General features: G+C 43.0%; 1 protein-coding gene across 6 annotated transcripts in view; it reads right to left on the reverse strand.

Moving 5' to 3' along the window:
• The window catches only part of SCUBE2 (signal peptide, CUB domain and EGF like domain containing 2), a 60,283-nt gene extending 33,360 nt beyond the window's left edge, over positions 1 to 26,923 (reverse strand). For 3 of the 6 annotated variants that reach the window (XM_039863539.1, XM_039863538.1, XM_039863534.1), the window contains exons 1-9: positions 26,738 to 26,889; positions 25,337 to 25,459; positions 19,170 to 19,295; positions 14,552 to 14,686; positions 9,900 to 10,025; positions 7,329 to 7,445; positions 6,520 to 6,609; positions 2,455 to 2,571; positions 1,388 to 1,510 (exon numbers count right to left, since the gene is read on the reverse strand). In XM_039863539.1, coding sequence (XP_039719473.1) covers positions 1,388 to 1,510; positions 2,455 to 2,571; positions 6,520 to 6,609; positions 7,329 to 7,445; positions 9,900 to 10,025; positions 14,552 to 14,686; positions 19,170 to 19,295; positions 25,337 to 25,459; positions 26,738 to 26,858 — 1,078 coding nt within the window. In that variant the 5' untranslated portion in view covers positions 26,859 to 26,889. Of the gene's footprint in view, positions 1 to 1,387; positions 1,511 to 2,454; positions 2,572 to 6,519; positions 6,610 to 7,328; positions 7,446 to 9,899; positions 10,026 to 14,551; positions 14,687 to 19,169; positions 19,296 to 25,336; positions 25,460 to 26,737 lie in introns of all 6 variants that reach the window. The other 3 variants (XM_039863535.1, XM_039863536.1, XM_039863537.1) reach the window with 3 other exon arrangements.
• Between the last annotated feature and the right edge of the window lie 595 nt (positions 26,924 to 27,518).

Genomic DNA, 27,518 nt, shown 5'->3' on the forward strand with positions numbered 1-27,518 from the left:
CAAATTCTTGCAAAATCTCTTCTTCCCGAGCTTTTCCCAGAAATCCTGGCAACTTCTTCAGTAAATTTGTTCTGTGCAAATATTTGTACTATCAAGACTGATCAGTGAAAAATGAGAAAAAGTCTGTTTCTTCCCTAGTAATTGATGTCATTCTATGAATTCTGTTATTAACATCAGCCAGTTGTCGAGAGAGTGAACTCGTCCAGTAGCTGACTTTGGCTGCTCATGGCGACGGGCTTTCGCTTTGCCAAAAATAATGAGATCACTTTTCTAATTTCTTTTTAATGTGTTTACACAGCTTAAACAGTACTTCTTGCTCTATACATTATGAAACATTATGTGGAACAGCAAACTTGCTTTCCAAGTCAAATAGAAGAAAACCATGCAATAATCACACAAAATGAACTCGTTGAATTTAAAGGGGCTATACTTAAACTCCTGACAAAATATATATTAAGGAAAAAAAAAAAGAGAGAGACAAACAAACCTATTTCACACCATAAGGTTAAAAATGGTAATGTTTATCTTTAGTATCTGATGAAATCAGTTATTATTTTCTGATTTTGATTTAATTCTAGGATTTCTAATGAAATTAAATTAGGCTATTCTGAGAAATGGAACAGGAATAAATGATAGCACATCTATTTTGAGAGCTTCTTCCTGTATATCGATAGGGCATAAAAGGTGCTCATCTGAAAATATAAATGATGTCCCCCACCCCAAACAGTTTACCACTACCCTAAAGAGTTATTAGTATCAACCACTGCTACCCAGAGAAGCTTCCTTGCCATACCCCTTATGTGGGAGGGGCGCATATGAGAACAGGTCTGCAGTCCTGCCCAATGACTGACCATCCTCTGCTCCACTCTATCCCCTCTCTCCCTTTCCCCAAGCACCAAAGCCCGGTCCTTCCAACAAGGGCTCTAACGATGAGACCAACTGGCACACGATCTTGATTATGGGTTGAGCCCAACTTTTTGCTAGGAAAAGGTATGTTAACTAAATCTACAAATTTTTGCCACCAAATTTTGTTATTAAATCCTTAACATTAAAGAAAATTTTAGAAAAGGAAAATTATTCACAATCTCAACACTCTAATACAACCCTGCTTGCATTCCGTGATCCCTTCCATGTCTGCTGTAATCACACCAGATGGGTTCTTTGAGGTGTTCTCTAGTCATTCGCAGCTTAATTTTCAAAATATACCTGTGAGCTACATCAGTGTTTTTATTCTATCTAACAGATGAAATAAGTGAAGAACAGGTTGGAGGCTGGATTAATGACTCTGTGGAGAAGCCCAGTGACCCAGTCTCTGCCAGGGTGGGGTTTCGTCTCCTCTGCTCCAACCAGCAGGCACCGCACAGCAAAGCTACGTTTCAGCACATACCTTGGCAAGACTTCTCATCTGTTAATAATTTAAATCCCTTTTTGCAGCTGCAGTCAAAACTGCCCACGGTGTTTTTGCAGAAATGATCACAACCTCCATTGCGGGTCTGGCATTCATCAATATCTGTAACAGGCAAGCATCGGCAAATCAGACAGCAATACTCGCCTCCTATTCCACAAATCCCTGAAGAGCTATTGCGTGTGCTTCATTATTTTCTGAAACAAAAACAGACCCATAGAAGCATTTAAGAATGTTTGCTGATGTTTTTAACCTTACACACGTTTTCTTGTCTGGCTTAACCAGTTTTGAAAGACAAGTGCCTCATCCCCTTGAGAACTCTTACACTGCCCTTGACTAACATTAGGGAATAATCTATGGGAAAGAATGGTGATGTCCTGTTATATTCTCATCCTTACCCTTCTCTCTCAAGATAAGATGGCTCTCTTTGGTAGACTTTCTGTTCCAGCTTAATGATTAAAGTTATAAGGAAACAGAAAGTTTGTTTTGGCAAATTACACAATGATCAAATAGTCTTAATGCTTTTAAGTGATTCCTGATACTCAAATTAATTTTATCTTTTCTCAGTTTCATCTGGTTACTGGTTGTCTACTTTTTATCATATTAAAGAAGTAAGCCTTTGTACTCTTGCCCATGAAATACTAGCCCGTCATTGGGATCTCCACACATCAGTAAAAGTTAAAGGTACAGTTATTCATTAAGTTCTCTGGATAACAACCTTGGCTGTTATTTACATAATAATCTCTAGGCTGTTATTTATGATATGCTGATATTATCTCCTGCAAATGTTCCCTTGAACATCTGCCTTTTTCTAATAAGGCCACTACCTGAAATGGATTATCTGATACTTGTAGAAGCTGATCTTCTTAACAGTTAGTGTAATTAAGTTGGTTCTAATTAAGCTTACTCAATTATAACCTTCCACTAGCCCAGGGAAGAAAAGCTTCCATCAATATGAATCATAAGCAAATATGGAATCACTCAGGGGTGTGGAGGGGAAGAGCTGCCTTTATCTCCACACATTAGCAGCATGGAGAGGCACAGGCTACCTTTACAGGTCTTCCCATCCAACTGGAGAGTGAATCCAACGGGACAACTGCAATGAACACCTGTCGAAGTATCCTTACAGGTGCGATCGCAGCCTCCATTGTTGACAGCACACGTTTCTAACAAGGAGGTAAGAAAAAGGCAATTAGCTTCCTAAAGAAGTGATGATACAGGTGGGAGGAAAGGGATATTGGTGCAGTATAAATAGTTGAAAAGTTCATAAAAGTTAAGAAGGATGGTGGGGTATTCATGGTTATACCCCCAAGTCTCTGCCACCTGCAGATGAGACAGAAAGCAGGTGCAACTCCTCCCACTCACCAAAATAAGTGACATCTCCTGAGCAAGCTTGATGGGGTGACCAGAGGGTAAAGATGCCTCTCCCAGAATGCTGAGCCTTTCCCCTCCACTGGCAGATCTGAAGCCACTAAAACTTCCTGTTGATCCACAGCCAGTAACCTGCTAAGTATGATACAGCTGGCAGGCTAGATGTGAATGCAGAATAGGCAAAGGGGGTGTTCCTTCTTTAAACCTGAACCCTCTCCCTTCAATGTGAGTAATGGGCAAAGCAAGAGATAGTAAACATCGCCCACCCCAACCATTCCCTCGCTGCAGACCAATGGCTTCTTTCTTGCAACTGCCAAGTAACTTAGATTTGAAGTTTACCTTTCCAAAAAGAGCTGTCAAAACTATATGAAAAATCAGTTGTTAAATTGCGTCTATAGAGATGAGGAACAATAAACAAATGGCCTCTAGTCCTGCGTTTCATACAATTATTCCAGGTAATAGGCAAATGTTCTTCGACATTCATTCAACTGTGAGCATCTAGGCATCCAGAAACCTGATTTTACTTCCACAGCTGCCTCATTGTAGAGCCTGGACAGACAAGCTTAGTTCTGATTAAATATGATAGAACATGTGTGTTTATCTGTTTCTTCTCAAAACTCCACTAAAATGAGACTATGAAGATTTTTTTTAAGTACAAATCTTTAAGGACAAGATAATAGATGAAAGATGTCAAATATTCTGGAAGTAGCATGTCATTGGAGGAGCAGTAACTGGCATAAGCAGAATTCTAAACTCTAGTGGTCTGCAGAGGGGGTACTAATAAATGGTAAGCTCAAGTGAGCCACAGAATCTCAAAGGCTCAGGAATTGGAGGTACTAAGTTACCCTAGAGGCAGAAGTGAGGATGAAGTTTAAAATAGGAAGATCGATTGAGAGTCTGTATAACAAACAGATGAACTATCAGATCCCCTCCTAAATTTCACAGCCAGGTGAGTATCCCTTCCCTGTTTGAGCTGCAGCAGAGAAATTTATTCTCTGGAGAAGTGGGACCAGAAAAGCACTGGACTCAAGGGCACCAGGAATAGCAGAGGGGTAGAGAGTAGCACTGTCAGTGAAAGTCTATACCCTGAAAAGAGAGATAGAATATTCTTATGTCCCCTCAGCTCCCAGGAAGTTGGCAGTCAAGCCTCTGTCCCCTCAGCAGGAGATGGAAGGATTTCTCTCTAGCTAAATTGCCCTGCCTAACTGAAAAAAACTATAGATTTTGGTATTTGAAGATCGCCACATGAAATGGCTAAGTCATTGTCTAGTCACCCAAGCATAAAGCTCACCGCCTGACAGAATATCAAAATTGCTTTTTAGTATTTCACTATTAAATATAAAAAGTCAGCCAAGAATCACTAGAAACTTCAAGAAAACCTCTAATATAAAATAAATACACCAAGTCAAATGAACAGAGTTAAGGAAACTTGGAGGAAACAAAGATAATACAAGAAACAAAAGAGAAGTTTAAAAAATTCTTATAATTAATTTCCTCGGAGAGATAAGAAAAGCATCCATGAAATAAGGACAGGTTCCTTCAACAAAAGACCAAAGTAAAATTTTTGAAAATTCTTGAAAGCAGAAACTTTAAAAGGATCCTATAGAAGGATTAGAAAAAGAAAGAAAAAACTCCTAGAAAGTAGAACAAAAATATAAAGAAGAGAAAAAAGAAGAAAATTAGAGGATCGATACCGAGTTACAACAGTGAGCTAATAGGAGTTGCAGAGAGAAAGAATGAAGAAAATGGAGTGAAGAAAATTATCAAGGAAAAAATATAAGAAGGTTCCTCAGAACCAGAGGACTTGAATGTTCATATTGAAAGGCCAACTGAGTGCTCGGCATAACAGGTGGGAAGAGTCCCATGGCAAGAGACATTATTGTGGAATTTTGGATCACTAGGGACAAGAAGAAGACCCTAAAAACATCCAGAGAGAAGCTTCCCTGGGTTCCATATAAACGATCAAGAATAAAAATGATTTTACTCTTCCTAAAACAACACTGAATGCTTGAAACAGACAGAGCGCTATTCAAAAGTCTGATGGAATGTTCTTTCCAACTCTGAATTCCACATTGAGCCACATTCTCAATAAAGGGTGAAAGTATAACATGAAGCTATTTTCAGGTGTGCAAAGTTTTTTTAAACATCTATATTTACCCATGTAAACTAACAAAAGAGAAGACGTGGGATCCACTGAAACAGGAGAGTAGGGAAGGAAGCTCGGGGCTGGGGTGGACAGCCAGCCTGGAGGGTCAGGCCCCACGGGAGCAGGCAGAAGCCTCGGAAGAGACTTTTTAAGTAGAAAATGCAATTGATAAGTTAACTGCTGTCTGAACACGTTGAAGAAGGTTTTAAAACTCTGCCAGAAATGTTCAAAAGAACTGGTAAGAAGTACTTAGAAAACTAAGCAAACGAAGAAAATATAATCGTAGCATATTAAATGCCTCGGTGAATCATAGTTAGATATGCATAGTCACAGTCATGTAAATACATAATATTGATTTAAATTGTGATAAAACCATGTGACGGGTATGGGAGAGAAAAATGTGTGTGAGGAGGAAGGGCAGGCGCAGAAGAGAGCTAAAATTTGTGTTCTGTAGTAAAAGTCAAAAGCTAATATTTAAAATTGACAAATCAGGAAATAACTGGAATATCTCAATAAAACTGCAAAAAAGAAATAACTATATACACTTCACTTTGCAGAACTATCAGGGAGAGAGAGTCAGGAGATGAAACAACTAGGCGAATTAAAAATTACTGCCTCTGGAGGATGGGATGAGGGAATGGGAACTTAGGAGACAAGGAAATGATGTATTTCAATACAAGCTTAATAGTACTAATTAATTTTTTTAAGTTTTTATGTTATTCACATGTATTATTTTAAGACAATTAAAAATAATTTTAATAAGGCAGAAAAGAACTCAGAAATATTACCTGCTTGGTAACCAATATCTGCTCAAAATCCTACCTGACTATGAAATTCAGTACCTATCGAAAGATGGGTTTTGTTTACCTCAAGCCAATCTTCCTCCAGAATAATATGTCAGAGGATCTGTCTGAGTCCCACCCCCGCAGCCACCACCCTTACTTCTGCTCTCATCTTCAGCTCAGCTGGCAGACCTTCCCACGTCCCCCAGCCAAGTGCCACTCTTCTCCATGCATCTTTTCTGCCATTAACATGGGCTGAGTCAGAAAGAGAAAACTCAGCTGACAAAAAACAAAACAAAACAAAACAAAAAACAGACAAATTGCCATGCTAAGCTAGGGGCCACCCAAAATGCCTCTCTGGTCAGTCATAGTTACTCAGAAGGAAGAGAACTGACATTCACTGACCACCCATGAGTCCCAGGCATTGAACTCTGGGCACTTTTGTGTATTATCTTAACTGAGCTTCCTGACAACCCTAAGAGGTAGGTTTTATTACATCCATTTTAAAGAAAGATCAGGAGACAGGGGCTCAGGGCAGTTTGTCCAGGTCTCACAGCTAGTTGGGGCAGCACTAGGATGCTAACCCGGTTATTCTGCCAGTTGGGCCAATGCTCGTCCCACAATACCAAGGTCTCAGATGGTGACTAAACAACAGCAGTGAGTGAAGAACAGACACACCCTGGCTTGACAGGAGCTGCTGACCCTGGTCCAGCTGGTCTGAGGGCACAGAGGTCCCAGGTTCAGGTATGATGTAGTAAGTTGGTGAGGGAAATGGACAATGACAATGGCCAGGGGAGGGTAGGTAAGGCACCTACCCATAAGCAGCCGCCGTTTCACCCGTTTGTCCCCGTCCGCCACTGATGTGGCATTGCTCTCTGTCACCTCCAGGGCAGTGTCCTCTCTCTCTAGAATAGATGGAAAAGAGCACAGTTCTGAGACCAAACGAGTCAGATTATTCATCGCCTCCACAACCACTTCTGCTGAAATCCCAGACATGAGAACAATGTAAGATATGTGACTGTTCACTGAATAAAAATGAGTTGTAATGAGGCTCTGCGGGAAACACAGCATGCTAAATGGCCGCAGAGCCTTGGTAAACATGGGAAAGGTTTTTGAAGCACACTGCACTGACCAAAGAGACACTAGGGAATGCAAGCTTCAGATTCACTCCAGTATCCTTAGTCCAGGACAAAGAGAATCTTGGGACTGGGAACCTCTAAAATGGAGCAGGCAAGGATATGCCATGAAAGACAGGACAGGCATACCACCAGAAATATGCCTGACTCCTGCTGACCATAAAGACCACTGTGTCATCACAAACGTTAGCTTTAACTTCGTGTTGACCCAGTCCTTTGGGATGTTTTGTGCCAGTCTCCAGAACACTAGCTTCAGGAGCAGCCTCGTCCAGGAGAGAAGAAAGGGCTTTCCAAGTTCACTCGAGGAGGATGGGACCACCATCCCAGGCCTACATCACTTCCACTGACATATGTAAAGCAGCATGGGAACTTTTGGGGGCAAACACACAGGAAACTCCCTGCATCTGGTGTTAAACACCATTAATAGTTCGGGTTAGGGGTGGGCAGCATGGGGCAGACCCTCACCCAGTGTGGGAGTCACTCCTTACCGAGGCAGCTCCTCCCATCTGCGTGTATCTTGTACCGTGGATGGCAGCTACACTCTGGGCCGTCAGCTGTGTCCTCACAGGAGTGCTGGCACCCACCATTTCCATGGTTACAGGTCACTGAGAAGAAAATAAATCAATACATAAAGCACTGAGATTTCCAAAACCAGGGCTGTGTTTGCTCCACAAGAATTCTGATTTTCATTCAGCAAGTATTGGAGCACCTAGTATGTGCTAGGCACTGGGCATGAAAGAGATAACCCTGACTCAGACCCTGTCTCTATGTAAACAGATAATTACAATATGAAATGTCAAAATGCTGAATGACAGATCTTAGCAAAATTATACAGGAAGGTGGAGATGGATAGGTTGGGGGTAAGGGGTAGATTTTTCACTACTAAGGGAAATCATATCACAAGATTCTAGACTACTGCGTTTCTCCATCAGGAGAAGTACGCATATTAATACAGCTGTCCTGGGACTCTGGGAAATGCAACAGCACTTCATGTCTGGAACAAACAGACAATATTTAATCCGTATATGTGTGTTAGGATTTCTCTCATCAAATTCCATTTGGTTTATTTAGAAGAAAAGGTAATCAGAGGAAATGAAGACTCTTTGCACACAATTAATGCAACACTAACAATAACTACAAATGCTATGTATGAATGCATTGATGCCAAGCCAAAATATAAAGCCAACTACAAAATAATTTATTCTTCAAAACGAACGGTGGTTACCTCTGTCAAAGGAAATGGGAGGGAGGAGGTTATATGTTCTTTACACACTTTGGACTGTTTAAACTCTAACATAGACAGGCATTTGTAATTTTTCTAATTCAAAAGAATGAAATGCATATTTGTGATGTGAGAAAGAAACTGTTCCGTTGACTATAGTTACGCAAAAATTGTGTGATACGTATGAACAACAACTAAAGAGGAATATGAAGAAAGTGAAACAGCTGGTTATGTGGTCAAATTCTGGATCTTTTATTTTCTTTTTTTCCCCTCAAGTGTGATTATGATATTATTTGAGTAGCGACCTCTCAAAAACATTTTAAAAATTAAATAAACTTTCTACTGGCCCCTGAAAAACTGAAATGCTGAGAGTCTCACTCCACAAGTGAGTCTTGGAGGACCTGGGTCCTCCTTTTGAAGATACCTGGAGTCAGGTAAGCGGTCTTCACTCTGCCCAGCCCACTGGAAGCCCCCAGGGACAGCCTCATTTTAGGGGCCCCAAGAGCCTGTCAGAACTTGTTTTGAGGATGGAACCAGCCCTGGTTTGGCAGGCTTTGAGGCTGTGCTCTGCTTTGTAATGGAGACAACGGAAAGAATCTCTCCCCAGTGAAACCATCTCCTCATTTCTTAACCACTAAGGTCTACTAGCTATAAGTGACCATCCCTAGCAAATGGCAGGGGTCTTCGGGAAGGTCCCTGGCTTTAGGAAGAGTGCCTAAAAGGAAAACTTCAGTGTTTCCTCTGGTATCCATAATGGTTTTGGAACATCTTTAAGGGCCGGTTGTTTCCTATTATCCATTGGAGTTCTGTTATTGTGTTTCATCATTGTGTGGTAACTGTGTCAGGACTGTGTACACCATTCATTGATCCATTAATTAAACAAATGTAGATTGAGCACATCCTGTGATAGGTACCAGAAGAAGAATGAGAGGCAAAAATAAGACAAGGTCTCTGATAAGGAGGGGCTTATAGTTGGGGAGACAGACACATAACTAACAAAATATAACCCAGAATGTCATACCCTACAAATGAGGACTAAACAATGCTGTGCGAGCCAAAATACAAAGTGGCTGCCCTGTCTGAGGCCATCAGAGAGGATTCTGAGGCAATATATAGCATGATGACTAAGAGTACAAGCCTTACAGTTAAGCAGACCCACACGAATACTAATTATCACCATGTGGCCTTCTCCCCAGTTTTCTCAACTAAGAAGAAAGATAATAATACTTAGCTCCTAGGGTGGTGACTGTAAGAATTAAATGGGATATGGGACATCTTTGGACAAGACTTTGCACATAAGAAGTGCTCCCAAAAGGTAGCTGTTTATCCTTCTCACTATTAGAAGTTGTGCAGGACATCAAAGGTTGTGAGAGAATTCAGTAAGCCAGGAAGGGAGGAGGGCTTGGAAAAGGCTTGCAGGTGTGAAAGAATATGGGCTGTTCTCTGAAAGTCGAAGAGTTGGGCATCTGGGAAAACGAGGTGGGTGAGGCTTATAAAAGAAGCAGGAACCAGGTAGCAAAGAGCTGTGATTGCCAGATGAGGAAATTTGATTTTATGCTGTGGGAACAGAAAGACCCAGCTTTCAACATTCACACCCCTTACTCCTGAATTTCATTTCCTTCTGATTGGTTCCTTTAAAAAATACCATTTCCCTTGTCTGCTGAGGGACTACCCTTGTGCAGTGAACTGAGTACTTAGTGGAAGTTGGCACTTCATGCCAGATGTCTTCCCTGATGCTCCTGCTGTGCCATGAGGTGGTGTTCCTGCCAGGCTGCAGAAGACAACCTGTGGGGAAGGATGGTCCCCAGCGAGGGTGTGCGCCAGTCTATATACTTACAGATGCAATCTCTCTGGTTCTTGGCCAGCTCAAAACCAGGCCTGCATTCACAGGCGACGCTGCCCCTTGGGGCCTCCTTGCAGAGGTGACTACAGCCGTGATTCTTATTCATGCAGCTCAGCCCCTCTGCAAAACAGCAGCATGCAGTCGGTGAGCAGGGGTGGGACACAGACTTGCCAGCCTGGGTCTCCATCAGCCTCATATTTTAAAAGAATATGTCATTAAAATCAAGGCAGGTCAATTAACAGAGACATGAAAAATCTCTTATGTCACCTAAGATATGAAGTCTCAACTCTCTGAAAGAGGAATGGGCCCTCCAATAAAATTTAAAAAAGTAAGCACCCATCAGAAGCTTTCTGCTGGCTGTGGAATCAGAGCCTGCTGACCCCGGGAACTGGTTACCCATGCTGATCAAAAACGCAAAGACAAAAGGAGAGTCTCCCTACGAAAATCTGCAGAGTCCATTGAAGAATCCCAGTGTTTTCACATACGCTTGAAGGTGATTTTCAGAAAATTCCCATCTTCCTCTCTACCCCCACCAAATCCCCACTTGGAAGGGGACTGTGACTACTATATTTTGGCACCTCTACAGGGACACCTGCCCAGGAACTTCTCTTTTGTGACCACCCTCAGTTAGTCCCTGGGCTTCTCCCTCAGCAAGCTTGGAGGACAACCCTCTATAGCTGTCATACAACAACAACACGACACCAGAGAACAGAAGGAGACCTCCTACATGTGGTTTCCTTTAGCTGCTGTGTAATTCTTTTCAGGTATACTGTAAGTTCCACTAGGCCCAACCTTGTGGTTATGGTAGCAGAAAGAGGGGAAAGGTGCTTATTTTCCTGGATGGTATAACGTGCATTGAAATGATGGGACTATAGCAAAGTATTCACCCACATGGTTTGCCAGCATCACGCCTCATCTCAAAACGGATTGAGATCTTGCCACCTGCCAGCATTCTGAAGGAGCTATGTGCATACCCAAGCGTATTCTCAAAACATCAGCTCAGTTTGCAGTGCATTAGTAAGTACATGCTCATTGCACATGCTCGATGCTTTGATTTTGTGCAGTGCAACTCTAAAACATCTTTGAAAGTAGGGATTGTGCTCTCATTGACTCTCTACAGACAGGACACTTTCTAATACTGGAAGTAGCACTGTTTTAAACATGACTATAAAAAGTTTTCATTCAACTTCTCTAGGATCCCACACTGTTCTGTATTGAGTCCCAAAAGCCTTAGACATTTGGTTCTAATGAAATCAAAAGTCACCACTCTCCAATTCTGCTACAGAGCCATCAATCTGTGCTTAACTGGAATAATTGTTTTAAAACAAACAGATGTCAGTCCTGTTCCAAAAGACAGTGTAACAGTTAATACATCCCATACTCTCTTAAAACCATCGTGTTTTTAATCTGACAGTTACAAGCTGTTTGAACTCCAGCACTCAATCTGCTGGAAGTTGCCGGGGACTCACTCGCCCATGCCAAGGGCTGCTGTCAATTAACACAGATGGAGACTTGCACTGGATCAATGGAAATTTCTCTTTGCTCTGGCTGCAGATTTCTGAAGATGTCATTTTCTTCCCGTACTAAGATGGCACAGGAAATGAGAGCTACCTCTGGAAGCAGTATCCTGCTCTCTTAGAAAGGCCCAGCAAGTATTACATTCAACAGAGCATTAGAAGTGACAGGTGCAAGGAGCACCTAGGGGTGCATATAACAGTGCCCAAGAAAAGAAGGCAGTAACACCTGCAAAGTAACACCGCCAAACAGGTCAGCTGCTGCTGCTGCTGCTTCACACTGTTTACAAGTCTGTTAAGATGTTTGCAAAATGACCTTTACTGCCTCAGAGCAATTCATTTACACAAGAAATACTTCATAAGAACTGTGTGCCAGATGTCATGGGGATACACACGAAAGTTGGTCTCTGATGTCACCATATCAAGCTAAACCTAAAGTTACCAGGAGGTAAAGGAGGTTTAAATGGCTCTGGAGGTGCTGAGGGCTTTTCAGAAAGTGACCCTGAAGCTTTTCAGAGTGCCCTGTCCCAAAACAAAGCCACTGCTAAGGCAGGCAGATGGATCTGGCCCAAACTGGGAGGCCCAGCCACGGTCCTGGCTCCCCCAGACACTGGCCTGGCAGTCATGTTTAGGGTTATTAGTTCACCAGGAGGAAAACAGCTCAGAAACATTAGAAATGCTCCATTCTGGTGGTCTCCATCCTCAGCGTCTCGCTGCAGAATATTTCTGGAAACCAAATGAAAATATGTCTTGCCAACAGGGCAAGAAACATTCCACAAAGGGAGAAACAGGTCCTAATGAGAGCACAGCCCCTTCCTCATTGCGCTGACACTTTCCCCACTACTCTGAAAGGCAGCAGTACAAACATCTAAAAATATTCTCAGAGTAGACAAAACAAGAGGAATGCTCATTTTGAGAGCCTGAGCACCCATGAATAGGGACAAAGGCAGGCTGGGGTGATGTGTCTCTCTCCAGCCTACCCCCATTACATGGGTGAAAACACACAGTCTCTCTATCAGAGCTTTGGGGTCTTTAAAGATTAAAAAAATTCAATAGTGTGAGCTTTCTCTCAGAATTGGCTATTATGATCCCCTATATTGAAGAACACAGTAAATAACTATTAAAAACAACAACACCAATACTAGAAAATACTAGCTTGAAGTATTAGCTTCTTTTAACTATTCTTCAAGTATCGACTGCAGGTTTTAAAGCCTATTCTAATATAGCTTCTAAGGGTTTAGTGTGCACATCATGGAGGAAATCCTAAAGGATACCGTTTACAGATTGTTCTATTTGAAGAGTTAAAACTCTGGGATGGAAGGGGTCTTCGTTACAGACCGCTATAATCTGTTGGCCCACGCTGACATGAATTTGCCAAGCAATCAGGTTGAAACACGAGAGAAAATCATGGAAAGCACTTCCAGACCACAACTTAAATTCTTGGATTTTGGTCTTAGCTCCAGACGAATATGTTCATTTTAAATACTCTTCAGGGGTTCCGAGAACGTCTGAATTGTAGAAAATTTAGGAAACACAGACTGTGGAAAGGAACTGCTTTTGTATTTACTTCTGTTTTGAGGAGCCTGTGTCTGTAATCGGTCTGGGGGGCTTGCGGGAGGAGAAATAGGGCCTGAGCCGCTGTTTCTGGAAGTGCAAGGGTAAGAAGTAAGTGGTTTTGTGAGTGGGTGGGATCCACGCTGGGGGTGCTCAAGCAGCGGCTTGACCTATAGGTCCCTACCTCCCTCCCTGCTACCTGAAGAGAAAGCCAAAGTTACTTGCCAGGAAGCAGCTTTGAGCAAACGAAGGGGAGATGCCCTGATATCCGTGCCACTGCACCTTAATTCTGCCTCGGACCAGATGCAGAGCTGCCCAGAGAAGCCAGAGAGCCCAGACGGAAAATGAAACCCAAATGCTACTCTATCAAGCCTGCGCGAGATATGGATCTGCCTGATTAGAGCCAAAGTATGTGACTTTCCTGCTCAAACACTGACAGTGAGCAGGCTGGGGTGGTAAGAGCCACCAAACCCACTGCCCTCTGTGTTTTCTCTGACAACTCTTAGTACCCAAACAGGCTTCCTAGTTAGGTATAAGGAGGAAGCCATTATTCTTGGAAAATGAGACAAAAATCACCTTCCACAAAGAAACCCTTGAAAAATCACTAAAACTATGATTAAAACAATAAACCCACCAACCGGTGATTAAATAGAACTTAAAAGCTCCTCATTCTTAAGTTATGAAAATGAATAAGCAGCACATGCCAGCAGGAATTAATCGTCTAATATTTAGGGCATTTCCCTTAAAAACAGGCACAGGCAACCTGTAAGAAAAAAATACAGCCACCAAAACGTAATTGTTTGGCTTAAGAAAGAACAGAGAAGAGTTAAAAGCACATCACTCTGTTACAAGTGGCTGATTGGCCACATGTACTCAATGCCCCTCCCTCCCGAGAGTCCATTGAACTAACAGAGGAATAAGAAAAGGTATAAACTCAAAGCAGAGAGAATGAAAGGGGAGCCATCAGGAGAGAAGAGTTTTCTGCAGATTTGTGGAGGAATGGTACTGGCCATATGGGTGAAGGAAAAGCACAGCTTGGAGAACCCAAGTCTGAGGAGGGGGTCTCCTGGACCCTGGAGCCCCAGAGGCTCAGAGTTCAAAAACGCAAAACACAGGGAAGGCCAGATCTAGCCTGTGGTAGAAAACAAGGCGAAGCACTGGAATCTCCACTGGAAGTCTACAGTCCTTCCCCACCCACCCTGAGCGAGGAGCAGGCTCACACTTGGTGCTGTGGTTTGCAGCACGTTTTTGAAAAACTTGGCAAACTGTCTATTTCAACTGAGACATCTAGTCATGTTTGATATGTACTCTATTTAAAGATTAGAATCAGAGAATGTGAGAGTTTGAAGAGACCTCAGAGCTTACCCAGTCCAACCCACTTGTTTTGCCAGGTGAGGATGTTGAAGCTAAAATAACTTGCCCACGGTTACCCACTAGCAGAGTCTGGACTCATCCTCTGGCCTCCAGATTTTCTATAGCCAGCCTTCCCTTCTAAAGTTGCTAAAGTAGGGGAGAGATTCTCAGATGTGGCCTTGCCCCCCAGCCCCCACCCCCACCCACAACAGAGCAGAGAGGTACCTTCCAAGCGGTGAATGCAAGTGTGCTGATTGTCACTCAGGAAAAACCCCTCCTTGCAGCGGCACTCGTAGCTCCCCATAACGTTGACACAGGTGTGCTGGCAGCCACCATTGTTCTCCAAGCACTCGTCCACATCTGGAGGGGGAAAAGGCTTAGCCTTTGCTTTTGTAACTATTTCAAACACCCCACCCAGCCCGGCAGCTCAGGGACACCTGCTAAATAGAGCTGAGGTTCCTCTTCTGGTCCCTGCATCACAGAAGCTCTCAGAATTGAAGCCAGTGGGACCCCCATATGATTAACCAGCCCTCATAAGTCTGGGGCTCACTAAAAAAGGCCTTCCACATGCACACAAGAAAATCAGTTCAGTAAATACTTATTGAACACCTTCTCTTTTCAAAGTACAGTTCTCAAGGAGACAGCAAAACATAGATGAGTAAGATCAAATTCTTTCACTCTAGGAGCATGCCTTTCAGGAGCAGGAAAGAGACAAATGTACCAGTAATTATGAGAGATGGTAAAAAGGAAAGAGAAGTCACAACTGGCTGTGGGGTATCAGGATGGGTTTCTTAGAAAAGCTGATGAAGGAGGGGGTCCTGCAGGATTTCTTCAATTACAAATCAAGAGATGGGATTCTAGGCAGAAGAAAGAGCACGGGTACTAGTGGGAAGGCTGGAGTCCAGCATGGAGTCTGTTCAGGTTAACAGTGGTGGTCACTCCACTGAGCTGGAGCACGGGTACAAGCAGGGAAGTTACAGGAGACAGAGCTGGGAAGATAGATCGGGGGTCACAACGCAGAGCATCTTGAATAACAAGCAAAGGCCCTACTTCATTTAGGGAGTGGTTGAGAATCACTGGAGCAAAGGTGACATAGTCAGACCCTCGTGTGAGGAAGGATAAGGCAGCAGCTGAGAAAAGGACAACAAGGAAAAGGAAGAACTGAAATCCTGGGAGTCAGCTTCACATGAAATAGCCATGGCTGGTGCTAGTGGGGGACCGGACCTGGGGCCTGGCAGTAGGGATGCCTAGGAAGGAAGAAATAAAAGGGGACTATGGACAAGGCACCTGCAGGGCGGGGAGCCATGTGGGCATGAATTGGGGTGGCCAAGAAGCATGGGGAAGGACGACACTGGGTACAGAGATAGGGGTGGAAATGTGGGTGGCCCGAGCGTGAGATGCTGACATTCAGGGCTAGCTCCGCAGGCAGTGAGAAACCTAAGCCTGGTGTTGTAAAGACAGCTCTGAAAGCCACTTGTGATGCCTGATGATGGGGTAGATGCACATGAGAAAGCTGAAGGCAGGAGTGTAGGAAGGGGAGCCGAAAGGAGGTGCCAGAGGTAGAATTCAGGAGAATATCAGGGGCAGGAGGAGGTAGAGGAGACAGCAGAAGCTCCAGGGAAGGAGCCATGGGAAAGTCGGGGAGGGATATGCCACCCCCAGGGCCACACACCCTGGGTGTGGCTAGGGGGCTTTCCTTCCACTGTGTCACATACTACCCTGAGCACAGCTCCATCAACACGCTTACCACGTTGCAGTCTCAAAACCTTTTTCTAAAATTTGTACCTTTTGACCTCTTGGAATGTTTTATTTATCTATCTCCACTAGATTGCAAACTCCTTGAGGACGGAGATTGGTGTTCTATTTAGCACAGTCCTGGAACCTGCCGATGCACATGAACTGTTCAGCGCATGAACAAGCAAGCAGGAGAGCACAGCATCACCAGGCCAGAGAAGAGGTAATTTCCAGAAAACTCTCAGACGTGACAGAAGCCCAAGGAGAAGGCCAATAATAAAAGCAATGTATGTTCTCCAGCTTGATTCCCATGTGCCTATCATTAGCTCCTGGGCATATCGGTAACAAGAAAATTCACATTTAAATATCTGTTATCTGGTTTCAAGCTTCGGATCTTATAGTCATTTGTCTTCCCACATTACCAAGCAGATGCCTTTCTAAACTGATGGGACCTGAGCCATCGCCTAAAGCCTAACAAACTTGCCCTTCCCTGTGCCAAAGGATGAAGGGAGAACATTCCAAAGGCTAAGCCATGCTGGAACACACCTGGCCTAGGTGTTTCCTCAGTGAGGACTCGCTGTGTGCAGGACGAATCTGTTTCCTTGAACACCAAATCCTGGACTGGTTTCTGAGTAAAGATGTTCTCCCCATCCCATGTTTAACTCACTATTCCTTTTCTTCAAAGCAATTAGAAATGTGTCATGAAGTTGAGTGACGCACTCTGATTGAATTAATACAAAAGTGTGTGTGTTCACATGCACACATTATGTATCACTAGGCTGGTGAGTTCCTCCAGACTGTAAAACAGTGTTTTACAACCCTGGCTGCATGTTAGAACTCTGACGCCTGGACCCACCTCCTGAGACACTGATATAGCTAGTCTTGGATGAGACCTAAGCGATGGTGTTGTTTTAAACTTAAGTGATTCCAATGTGCAGCCAGACTGGAGAACCGCTGCTACAAAACTGAATAGCTATGTTGTGCTTCTGACACTCAATAAATAGAAACCAAATTCAGGTGGGGCGAGCTGCGTGGAAGAGCTGCATTTCATTTTTCAGGCTCGCAGCCATTCAGATATTGGAGGACTCCAGGTTTGGTGCCAGAGCTAAGTGGTGTTTGTACTCTGCACATTCTGGTTACCATATTTGTGGCTAATGTGTGGCTAGGGGGCTGAGGAGAGGTAAGGGCTCATCCCAGAGAAAACGGAAAGCTGCCTCTCCTAAAAATTTTGGCTCTGAGTTCCTTTCTTGTCACAAAAATGTTTCAAGTTTAAATGGCAGAGAAGTCTCTGTATGCTACTCCCGCTCTCCTTAACATAACACTTTATTATCTCATGTCTTCCTTTTAAAGACTCCCTAGACCCTTCAAATCTATTCAGTGGCTGCTCAGGATCTTTCTGCAAGGCAGATCCTTGCTACCAAAACCACAAAGAGATCGCCAAGGAGAGGAAATGAAGACAGCCTGCTGAAATACCTATGTTAGCGGCCAGGCAAAGAAAGACTCCAGGTCTCAGGATTTCTGAGTGGGTGTTTACTCAGAACCATCCCCACCCACCACCTGGCCCAGGTCTTTAACCCTTGGATGGTTTGCTTGTTGTTCTTAGGAAGTTCACCCTTCCCCCAGGCTATGAGTTTGAGCACAACTGTGATGAACAGGTCTGCCATCAGATAAAAATCCTCAAAATGCCACTGTTGGTAAATCAAAGGGAAATGTGAGATTTCCTTCAGAAAACAGTAAAAAAAACAAAACAACCAAAAATGCCCCACAAATATACTGTATGCTTCCCAAAAAATTACCCACTAAAAGTGATTTTTTTGAGTTTTTAATTAATCTCAATTTATTGCTGCTCTCAGGGTTGTCTCTATAATGTGTCTTTTTGTGGTACTGATGGCTGACGAAGTCTGAAAAAGGGTTAGCGATCCTCTACCCCTCAATCAAGTCTTCCTGATAGATAGCTGCAAGCTTTAATAGCCAAGTGGTCTGATCCAAAGCCTGATCTCTCATATAGGGCACAGACAGGAAGGGACAGAGTCTACATCAGAATGAGGCTCCAGGTGACACTAAAGTGGATAAAGGTCATATAAGGGGGCGAGTGTCAAGTGGAAATATTCTCCTTCCCCAACACTCAAAATACAAGTTCTGTCTGTACTCATCTAGTGACTTTTATTCTGATCTCAAAGTTGATCAAGTGGCCAATCCCACTGCTCCACAAGGGGTATCTAAATAGCTGTCCCCACAGAGTCAGGGCCTGGCTTCAGTTACTCCTTGGTCAGCCAAGTGGACATCAGCAGGTAAACCACATGAAGAGTCAAAGTGTCAAAGGAATTTGATGCCATCTGTCTACCATGATGTCCTCCTGTACAACTGATAATACCAGCCTTAAAATGCAGACATACCACAAATACCTGCCTGCCAGGTGTGCTGCATCCTCTAAGACTACCCAACACTCAACCCTATCTAATTGCTTGCTATTTCTAAATTGTTTTATTCCTGGCATAAGAAACCAATGTAAATAATACTCTTTGCAATCTCTGACTCAAAAACTGAAACTCCAACAGATGTTTCTGTTTTGTGGAATACTAGGAGGATGTTAAAGGAAAGTTTCTGTTTGAATTCTCTCTCTCTCTCTCTCTCTCTCTCTCTCGCTCAAAAACAACAACAACAACAACAACAAAAACGGGGGTGGTGGGGTAGGCTTCTACCTGGCTGAGATCCAAGCACACATTTGGAATCTTCAGGACAAGTAGTTTTACCTAATTCTAGAATAGAGATACTTACAACATTAAAGAAACAGTTATAAGTCAAGACCCTTTTAACACAAAATCAAAGATCTTAAAGGTGACGAGTCAATGTTAGAAAGTCAATAAGTAGTAATGATGATGCTTACCCATCTCCTTGGACTAAGGGAGTATCTATATTATAAATAATCATATAAAAACTAAAACACTTTACACCTGGTTTTCTGTCAGGAAGCGTAATTTCTAGGGGGCCAGAAAACACAAGTCTCTGATCCCCCTTTTTGTTTTAATGAGTATTTCATCAAAGGAAAGAAAGGGGTGGGGGTGCCGGAGGGTAAAGGAGAATTGCCGTTCCCAACCGTTTTCCTTACCAAGACAATTATGACCATCATGAGCCAACATGAAGCCATCAAAACAAGTGCAGCGATAATTGCCTGGAATATTCAAACAGTCATGGACACAGCCTCCGTTGAGTTCGTTTTCACATTCATCAATGTCTGAGGAATAAAACAGAAATAAACCAGAGAGGTGTTATTTCTTCAGTATGGAGAAATATGCATTTATTTTAACCAGCTATCCCACTTCTAAGAATTTACCCTGAAGATACATCAAGAAAAGGAAAATAAATATGCACAAGGTTATTCATTGCAGCATTTGTAATTACAAAATACTATAAACAACAACAACAAAATACTATAAACAACCTAAACGCCCATACATAGCAGGGTAGTTAAGAATTATGGTACATTTACTCAATGAAGTACTATGCAGCTGTTAAAGAAAACCAAAACAATGAGAAAGATCTTTATGAACTGATTGGGAGAGATTTCTAAGATATAGTATAAGTAAAAAAAGAAAAAGAAAACTGCAAAAGACTATCTGCAATGTTATCTTCAAGGAAAAAATAAGGGTATATAAAAAACACACATGTGAAATTCCAGCATACTTTTTTGTTTGCAGAAGACCAAAACAGTTTTGTAAAAGGAAACAGATTTGGAGGACTTTCTATAAAGCCACAGTTATCAAGACAGTGTATGATATGGGCATAAAGACAAACACAGATTAACGGAACAGAATCAAAGGTCCAGAAATAAACCCTTATATTTAAGGTCACTTAATTTTAGACAAATGTGCCAAGGCAATTTATTAGGAGAAATGATAGTCTTTTCAACAAATGGTGCTGAGACAATTGGATATCCACATGCAAAAAGATTAATTTAGGCCTTTACCTCACACTGTACACAAAAATCAACTCAAAATGTATCAGAGACCTAAATGTAAGAGCTAAAACTATAAAACTTTTAAGAAAAAATATAAAGCTTTCATGAGGAAATCTTTAAAAACGTGGGTTATGTAAAGATGTCTTAGATACAACACCAAATGCACAATCCATAAATTTTAAAATGTATAAATTAAAATTTATCAAAATTAAAAACTTTTGCACTTCAAAAGACACCATTAAGAAAATGAAGATAAGCCACAGATTGGTAGAAAATATTTCCAAATCACATACCTTATAAAGGACTTAGAAATAACTCTCACAATTGAATAATAAGAAAACAACTCAATTTTAGAATAGGCAAAAGATTCGAATAGGCATTTTACCAAAAAAGATATGTGAATGACTAATAAGCACATGAAAAAAATGCTCGACGTCATTAATTATTAGGGGAATTCATGTTAAAACCACAATAAGATACCATTTCACATTCACTAGAATAGTTACAATAAAAAAGAGAGACAATGACCAATGTTGGCAGGGATGTGGAGAAATGGGAACCCTCATACACTGCTGATGGTAACAGATGGCACCGTCACTTCGGAAAAGAGTTTGGCAGTTCCTTCAAAGATTAAACATAAATTTACCATATGACCCAGAAATTCTACTCCTAGATATACATCCAAGAGAAATGCAAAGATTCACAGGTGAATATTCATAGCAACATTATTTATAATAGCTCTAAAGAAGAAGGAACCCAAATGTCTATCAACTGGTGAATGTATAAACAAAATATGGTCTATCTATATACTGGAATACTAGTCAACGATAAAAAGGAATGAAGTGCCAATAAAGGCTACAACATGGATGAACCTCGAAAACATTGTATTACGTGAAAGAAGCCAAACAAAGTGCGTGATTTCATTTATATGAAATGCCCAGAAAAGGTAAATCTATAGAGACAGGAAATAGATTAGTGGTTGCCTCAACCTGGGGCTGGGAACAAGAATTAACTGTAAATGGGCACAAGGGATCATACCGAGATGAGGAAAATGTCTAAAAACTATATTGTGCAATGATTGCACAACGCAACTAATTTACCCAAAATCACTGATTTATAAACTTACTTAGAATTGGTGAATTTTATGGTATGTAAATTATAACCTATCAAAATAGTTAAAAATAAAATACACATTTAGCTGCTGATTTGTGCAAGAGAAATATAGGAAGGATAAACCAGAAACTACAGAGATGGTGACCCATAGTGTGTGGGAAAAGGGGTGGAAAGGAGAAACGAGAAAGGGTAATAGGAATAGGAGGAGAGAGTAACTCTTCTTTGAGGTTTTGTATAGCTTTGACTCTCAGAACCATAGTGATGTTTTACATACGTACATGAATATATACCTACGTACGTATATACATACAATCAACCAAGAAGCAGGGGTGAGAGTGAGAAGAGGGATAAAAAATGGAATACAAAGAAAAACGAACGTTAAAACCTGTATGTTTATATTAACCAATGTCACCCCAATAAATTAAAAAAACAAACAACAAATGAATATAACTGTATTAAAAATGAATTACATAACCACAGTGAAGGGGATGAAAAGTACCAGCCTAAATAACTTTGAAAAACAGTGTCTTGACTGAATGTTGTAAGGCTAAAAACAAAAACAGCTATATATAAATACCGTACCCTAATTAGTAAATATGTTTTACTCACAGAGTTATAGATTAGTAAGTCTATAAATTCTTTATTTGTATGCTAGGATTGAACAAACAGGTAAATATATTGCATATAATGAGAGCCAACTTTCTCATTGTCGGAGAAAAAAGTTATGAATAAGCAAAGAGGGAGGTTAAAATGAATCTTGTGGTATTGTTTTGGAATTCAAAGTATCAATGTAACTGTTTTTAATATATATATACAAAGAGATAGATATAAAGAATAAGTATAGATATGTGTGTATGTGTGGATTAACATACATACATATATTTCCTAGCTCTGTCCACTGAGAGGACTTAAGAGTAATGACATCCCAGTAACAATGAAAACACCAAACATTCAGATCTTGGTTTCTATACACGATTTTCCAATAAAAGGAAACAGGGCTCCTGGGGAAAATACAAGATGAATCTGGACCATTTTGTGAGACCAGAAAATTAGGAATTTCTAAAACAAGGGAATATAGAAAGGACACAGGAAACAATGGCTAAAGCTGAAATAATTTGAGCCCGAAATAAATAATTATACATATAATTAAATACCCATGAGTCCATTCTAGCATAAATACATAAACATATAAATCAACGCCTGAATAAATGGGGAAGAAGGGATCTTGCTTACAGAAGATCTCAATTAATAGATGTATAAGGAACAAGGAAAATACAAAATTACTAACAAGCACACATCATAGTAATAATTGTTGCAGGCAAGATCCACAGTTGTATGCTAAAATCAGTGGGCAAAGATTAGAGAAGAAACAGGATATTAGCATAGGCTGAAAGTATCTGCCCCAAGATATGTATCTATTGCAAAGGGGAAAAATATTAACTTTGCAGCAGAAAAACACAGAATACGCCATCTTAACCACGTGATCAACGTTAAGGTCACTTGTAATGGGACATGTCGACATTGTGTGCTCCTTGATGTGATGATGCACGACAACACTTCTGCAGCAACCTTGTGGAAAGCTTTACTCCTATATTACTACAAATGCATAACCTCAATCTTATCACGAGAAAACATAATAAATTCTCTTTTCTTTTCAATTCCCACCATATCAATTCTTATGAGAAAACATAAGGCAAATAAAAGACCTGAACAGTACTCATCAAAAGTGTCAACGTTATGAAAGACCAGGAAAGAATGAGGAATTGTCACAGATTGGAGGAGACAACACATAAATGTAAGGTGGAATTTTGAGTTGGATCTTGGGGGAGGAAAAAAGAGCAGTAAAAAACTGGTGAAATTTGAATCAGGTCTATAGTTTATAGTATTATGACAATGTTAACTTCCTGGTTTTGATGCTGTATTATGGTTATAATTAAGTTGTTAACATTCAGGTAAGGTAAGTGAAAGGCACATGTAAATTCTGCACTGTTTTTGGAAAACTTCTTAAGTCTAAAATTATGTCAAAATAAAGTTAAAAAAAAGATACAGCTCCTCATACAAAGGCCAAGTTTAGATTCATCCTTGTTAAACTTGATTCAGTTCCCTAAACCTAGAAATAAAGAACAATAAATAAATAGTGACCACTGAAACATCCCATTCCCAAAGCCTGGGATATAAGCAAAGATCATTTAGAATACAATGTCACTTATCTAAAACTACTTTAATAAATACTTATTCAGAGCCCATACTTTCATATTTCCAAAATTTTGGCAGAAAAAACTTTGTGGAGGATAAAATTCTGGTCACTCGGTGCAAACTCAGTTTCCATCCTTGAACTTAAACAGGAGCAGTGAAGCTGGTGATAATCACAGCACAAATGATACCGTGGGTTGGACCCAAGAGGCTTAAAAACTAATAAGCCAAGAATCACACACAAAGGAGTTACATCTTTGAATCTTTGCAATCTTCATTTTCCCTCATTTTCCTTCTTGCAAGAAAGTTTCTATTTCTGGACTCCTCTACCAAGAAATCCAAACCAAACAGAGACATCCTAACAAGGTTTAAAAAGACTGCAAGTACTCAAAAGAGAAAATTCTCCTAGGGTTTTAGTTTAAAATGCAAAGAATATATGCTCCCTGTTAACAGTGATTACCTATGGATAAAGGAATACAAGGGTCTTTAGTTTCCTATAATACTTTTATATTGTTTGACTTTGTATAACACTAATCATATATTATTTTTAAAACCACTTTTAATAACACTAATCATATATATTTTAAAGCAATTTAAATATATAAAAGCAACAACAAAATAGGAGACTTTTCAGCTACAAACTGTTAGCAATTCAATTTCTTTTGCGATATGCAAAACCCAACAGTGAAGAATAAGGAAATTTTTGCCACCTGTCATTCAACACCATTTATTAAATATGTACTTTATCCAAAAGAAACTATGGCATGGTACCTGTCCCCATATACAGTTATCAGAGGGCACAGTGAAAAAGTGAACATTTTTCCCTCAAGCAGGGTACCAACATGTCTGAATTCCAGTACTGTAAAAATATTTAACATGGTGAGGGTATGTATGGTATGGAGGAATCAACAGAGATGTTTCAGGGAGAGGTAGCCTTTTGGCCTCTCATGATATAGGGCAGATAGAGAGATGGTTGTCTGTCCCTGGGAAAATATGAACTTGGAGAAACAGGAGGGCTTTATGGATGGACCTCCAAACCCACTTGCTGTGAACCTGACCAGGAACATGCTTCCTCTGATGGGAGAGGCAGAAGTTTTGCTCCTCAGTGAAAAGGAGGCTGTAAATATTAGAATTTCTCACTCAACCAAAGAGAGACACCAGGAAGCTGAGTGAATAGGAGAGATGTGGGGCCAGGGACAGAGCTAGAGTAGAGAAATGACTCTCTTTCACCTGAAGGCTAATTGTGTGATCGTGGCCACAAGTCCCTTACCCAATTCCTCTGGGCTTCAATGTTCCTATCCATAAAATGAAGGATGGGATTGGCTCGGAGCTCCCTGAAAAGCCCTGCCAGCTCCGACATGCCATGATTTCCATACCCAGGAACAGTCTCCAGTCTCCAGCTGGTTCTGACTTCATGCCACTGAGCCCAGAACTCAGAATGGCAAAGTCCAGACTCCCAGATCTGCAGCTCTAAGGGCTTCAAGTATCCCTTTGCACACATCTTTCCAGGGTGAACTTGCAGCTCCAAGTGAGGCAGATCCTTGGTGTATCTCCCATGCTTGGCAGGTCACAATGCCAAAGTGCCCAGAGCCATGGACAAGGTGGAACCTCCAGAGCCTGCAGGGTAGGGCAGGACTGGCACTCAGACTCCAGAGCGAGGGCGCAAACTGCCCCAGGGAGGCTCAGGATCTGCCTTGCTCTGGCAGGCACAGCTCTCCTGATCAACACAGCTGTTGACTTTCTGCCCTCGTACTGAGTGGAACCAAAAGATACTAAAGCACCTCTTTTCCTTTTTAGAAGCTAGACAGTAGGGACATTTCAGAGCCAGATAAAACTATAGGATCAGTTCTGGGAAGGACTCTTTAAGGATCTAAAATGTGTTTCAGAGAGTCGGGGACATGACATGGGAGAAGGGGCAGCACTTTTACCAACACGAGTGGCCACTACAAGAGCTGGGGAAATGGGGAGCTTCCCTGGCTGGCCCACCCACCACTGGTCCCCAAGTCACTTACCCTCACACTGCCTACCCTCCCCTTGGTAGCCAGGCTTGCAAGAGCACTTGTAGGAGGTGAGTGTGTTCTGACACAGGGCATTGGTGTGGCAGTCATCTAGCCCTTGGGCACATTCATCCACATCTGCAAAAGAGCACAGCAACTCCTGGTGTGGTACCCCCGCCCTGCATGATCTGACCTTGGTTTCTCTCTAGCATCATTTCCTACCAGCCCACCCCACTTCACTCACTAGCTAAACTGCTTGGGAGGCTCTGGGATGAACCATACCATTTCCAGGCCCCTGTTTTCAGGTACGGCCTGATCCCTCTGACTGAAATAACCCGCCACTATTTCTATGTGCTTTTAAGACTCAGGTCAGATCCACCTCCTCCAAGAAGCCTGCCATGACCCCAAGTGTAAGTAAGGTGTCCCCTGTGATGTGCTCCCATATATATCTTCTTTCATAGCACATATCACACAGGGGTGTCTGTTTTCCTGCCTGCTTCCCCCTCTAGATGGTATCTTGATCACAGATTGTGTCTGTGTCCCTGATGCCAACTTCAGTGGCTGGCACAGGAGTAGGCAATAGTAAATGCCTGCGGAAGGAAAAGTCAAGTTGGCAAAAAGCTCTGAAAATCAATCAATGTCTGTTAGCTTTCAGGGTTTGCGGTAAGGGGGAAACTTGCCCTGGGCTGTGAGCACCCCATCCTGAGCTCTCAGGTGGTGCAGAGCGAATGATACCCACACCCCTTCTCCACTGCCCACCCTCTAAACCTGGAAACCTGCCTTGGCAGAAGTATTTCCTGGATTGACACCACTCCGGGATGTTAATTAAAAACAAAAGTTTTGAAGATATTGCAAGTCCAATTAACACAGAACGTCCAAAGTTCTTATCTCTGGTTGCCCAAACCCAGGCTGGTTGCTGCTCACGGGTATACCCAGATCCTCAACAGAGGCTGCTTCACAGATAGAACAAATCTCGGGAGCCGACCCTAAAGCCTGGAGAACTTCTCAATGCCCAAAGAAAGCAGGGTTAAAGCTGCCACGACCTAACGATGTACCCCGGCTGGCAGAGGCCCTCAGTTTCCCCATCTACACAAGGAAGATCTGGACCCCGAGACTTCAACCCTCCTCCCTGCTCAGCCGGCAGAGCCTGACCAGCAGGCGCTCTCCGGGACCAAGGCAGGAACTGTCATCAGCCCTGGGTCCGAGGCCTGGCCTCAGTACTCCAGCTCTGGGCCTCTAGCCCCAGGCGTGGCCTGGCCGTCGGGGTGAGGGCCCCCAGGGATCCGGGGCCACGTGTAGCTCCCACAGCCCAGCCCACCCCACTCGGATCAACCCCGCTTGGGGACTCAGGACCCCCTTACTGGCGCCGGCCCCGCCTGCACCCTGCCAGGTGCGACCCCGCAGCCGGACACTCACCTTCCAGAGGCCCCGGGGCGCGGCCCCGGCTGGGCAGGACGGCTGCCGTCAGCAGCAGCGGCAGCAGCAGCGGCAGCGGCGCCCGGGCCGCCCCGGGCGGGCCGCGGCCCGAGACCCCCATGAAAGGCGCGGCAGCTGCGGACAGAGGCGGCGGCGCGCGGGCGAGCGTGACGGAGGCTCCAGGAGGTGTGTGCGGGCGCCCTGCCCGCTGCGCTCTGACACCCCTGGCCCGGCCCCGCCCGGCCCCCGAGCCCCGGCCTCATTTTCACACGGTCCTCCCCGGCCGGGGCTGGGCGGCGCAGGGGCAGTGCCGCCCCTCCCGGCCCCCTCCTTTCCTCTTCCCGGCTCCCGGGTGCAGGGGGCGCGGCCGCGGTGGCCCGAGGGTGGCTGTCAGCCTGGCGGGGGCAACCCTGTGTCCCCTGCGCAGGCCCGGCTCCAAACCCATTGCTCTTTGCCTGGCTCCAACCCTCCCGGAGCCTCGTGCTCCGCCCGTTTACAGTGTCCTACAACTTGACCCAATCCCTCTTTTGAGTTCCAGCCTCAACTATTCAGACATGGGGCACCCAGAAAGTGTCCTGTGTAGCTCAGAGTCCTATAGTCTCCGAACCCCAAAATCCACCTACGGACTTTTCCCATGTCCACTGGGGAGGAGTGTGGTTGCAGTGGGAGTGACGCCACATACATCTTACCCTCAGGAGAATTCAGTAAAGAGGGTGACCCCAGCTTCTCCTCACCTCGGCACACCCTATGCACCCTTCTCCACTCGCCCAACCCAGGCTCT

Source organism: Pteropus medius, unplaced genomic scaffold (assembly GCF_902729225.1).
Source record: "Pteropus medius unplaced genomic scaffold, Ma_sr-lr_union100, whole genome shotgun sequence".
Taxonomy (NCBI): Eukaryota; Metazoa; Chordata; class Mammalia; order Chiroptera; family Pteropodidae; genus Pteropus; species Pteropus medius.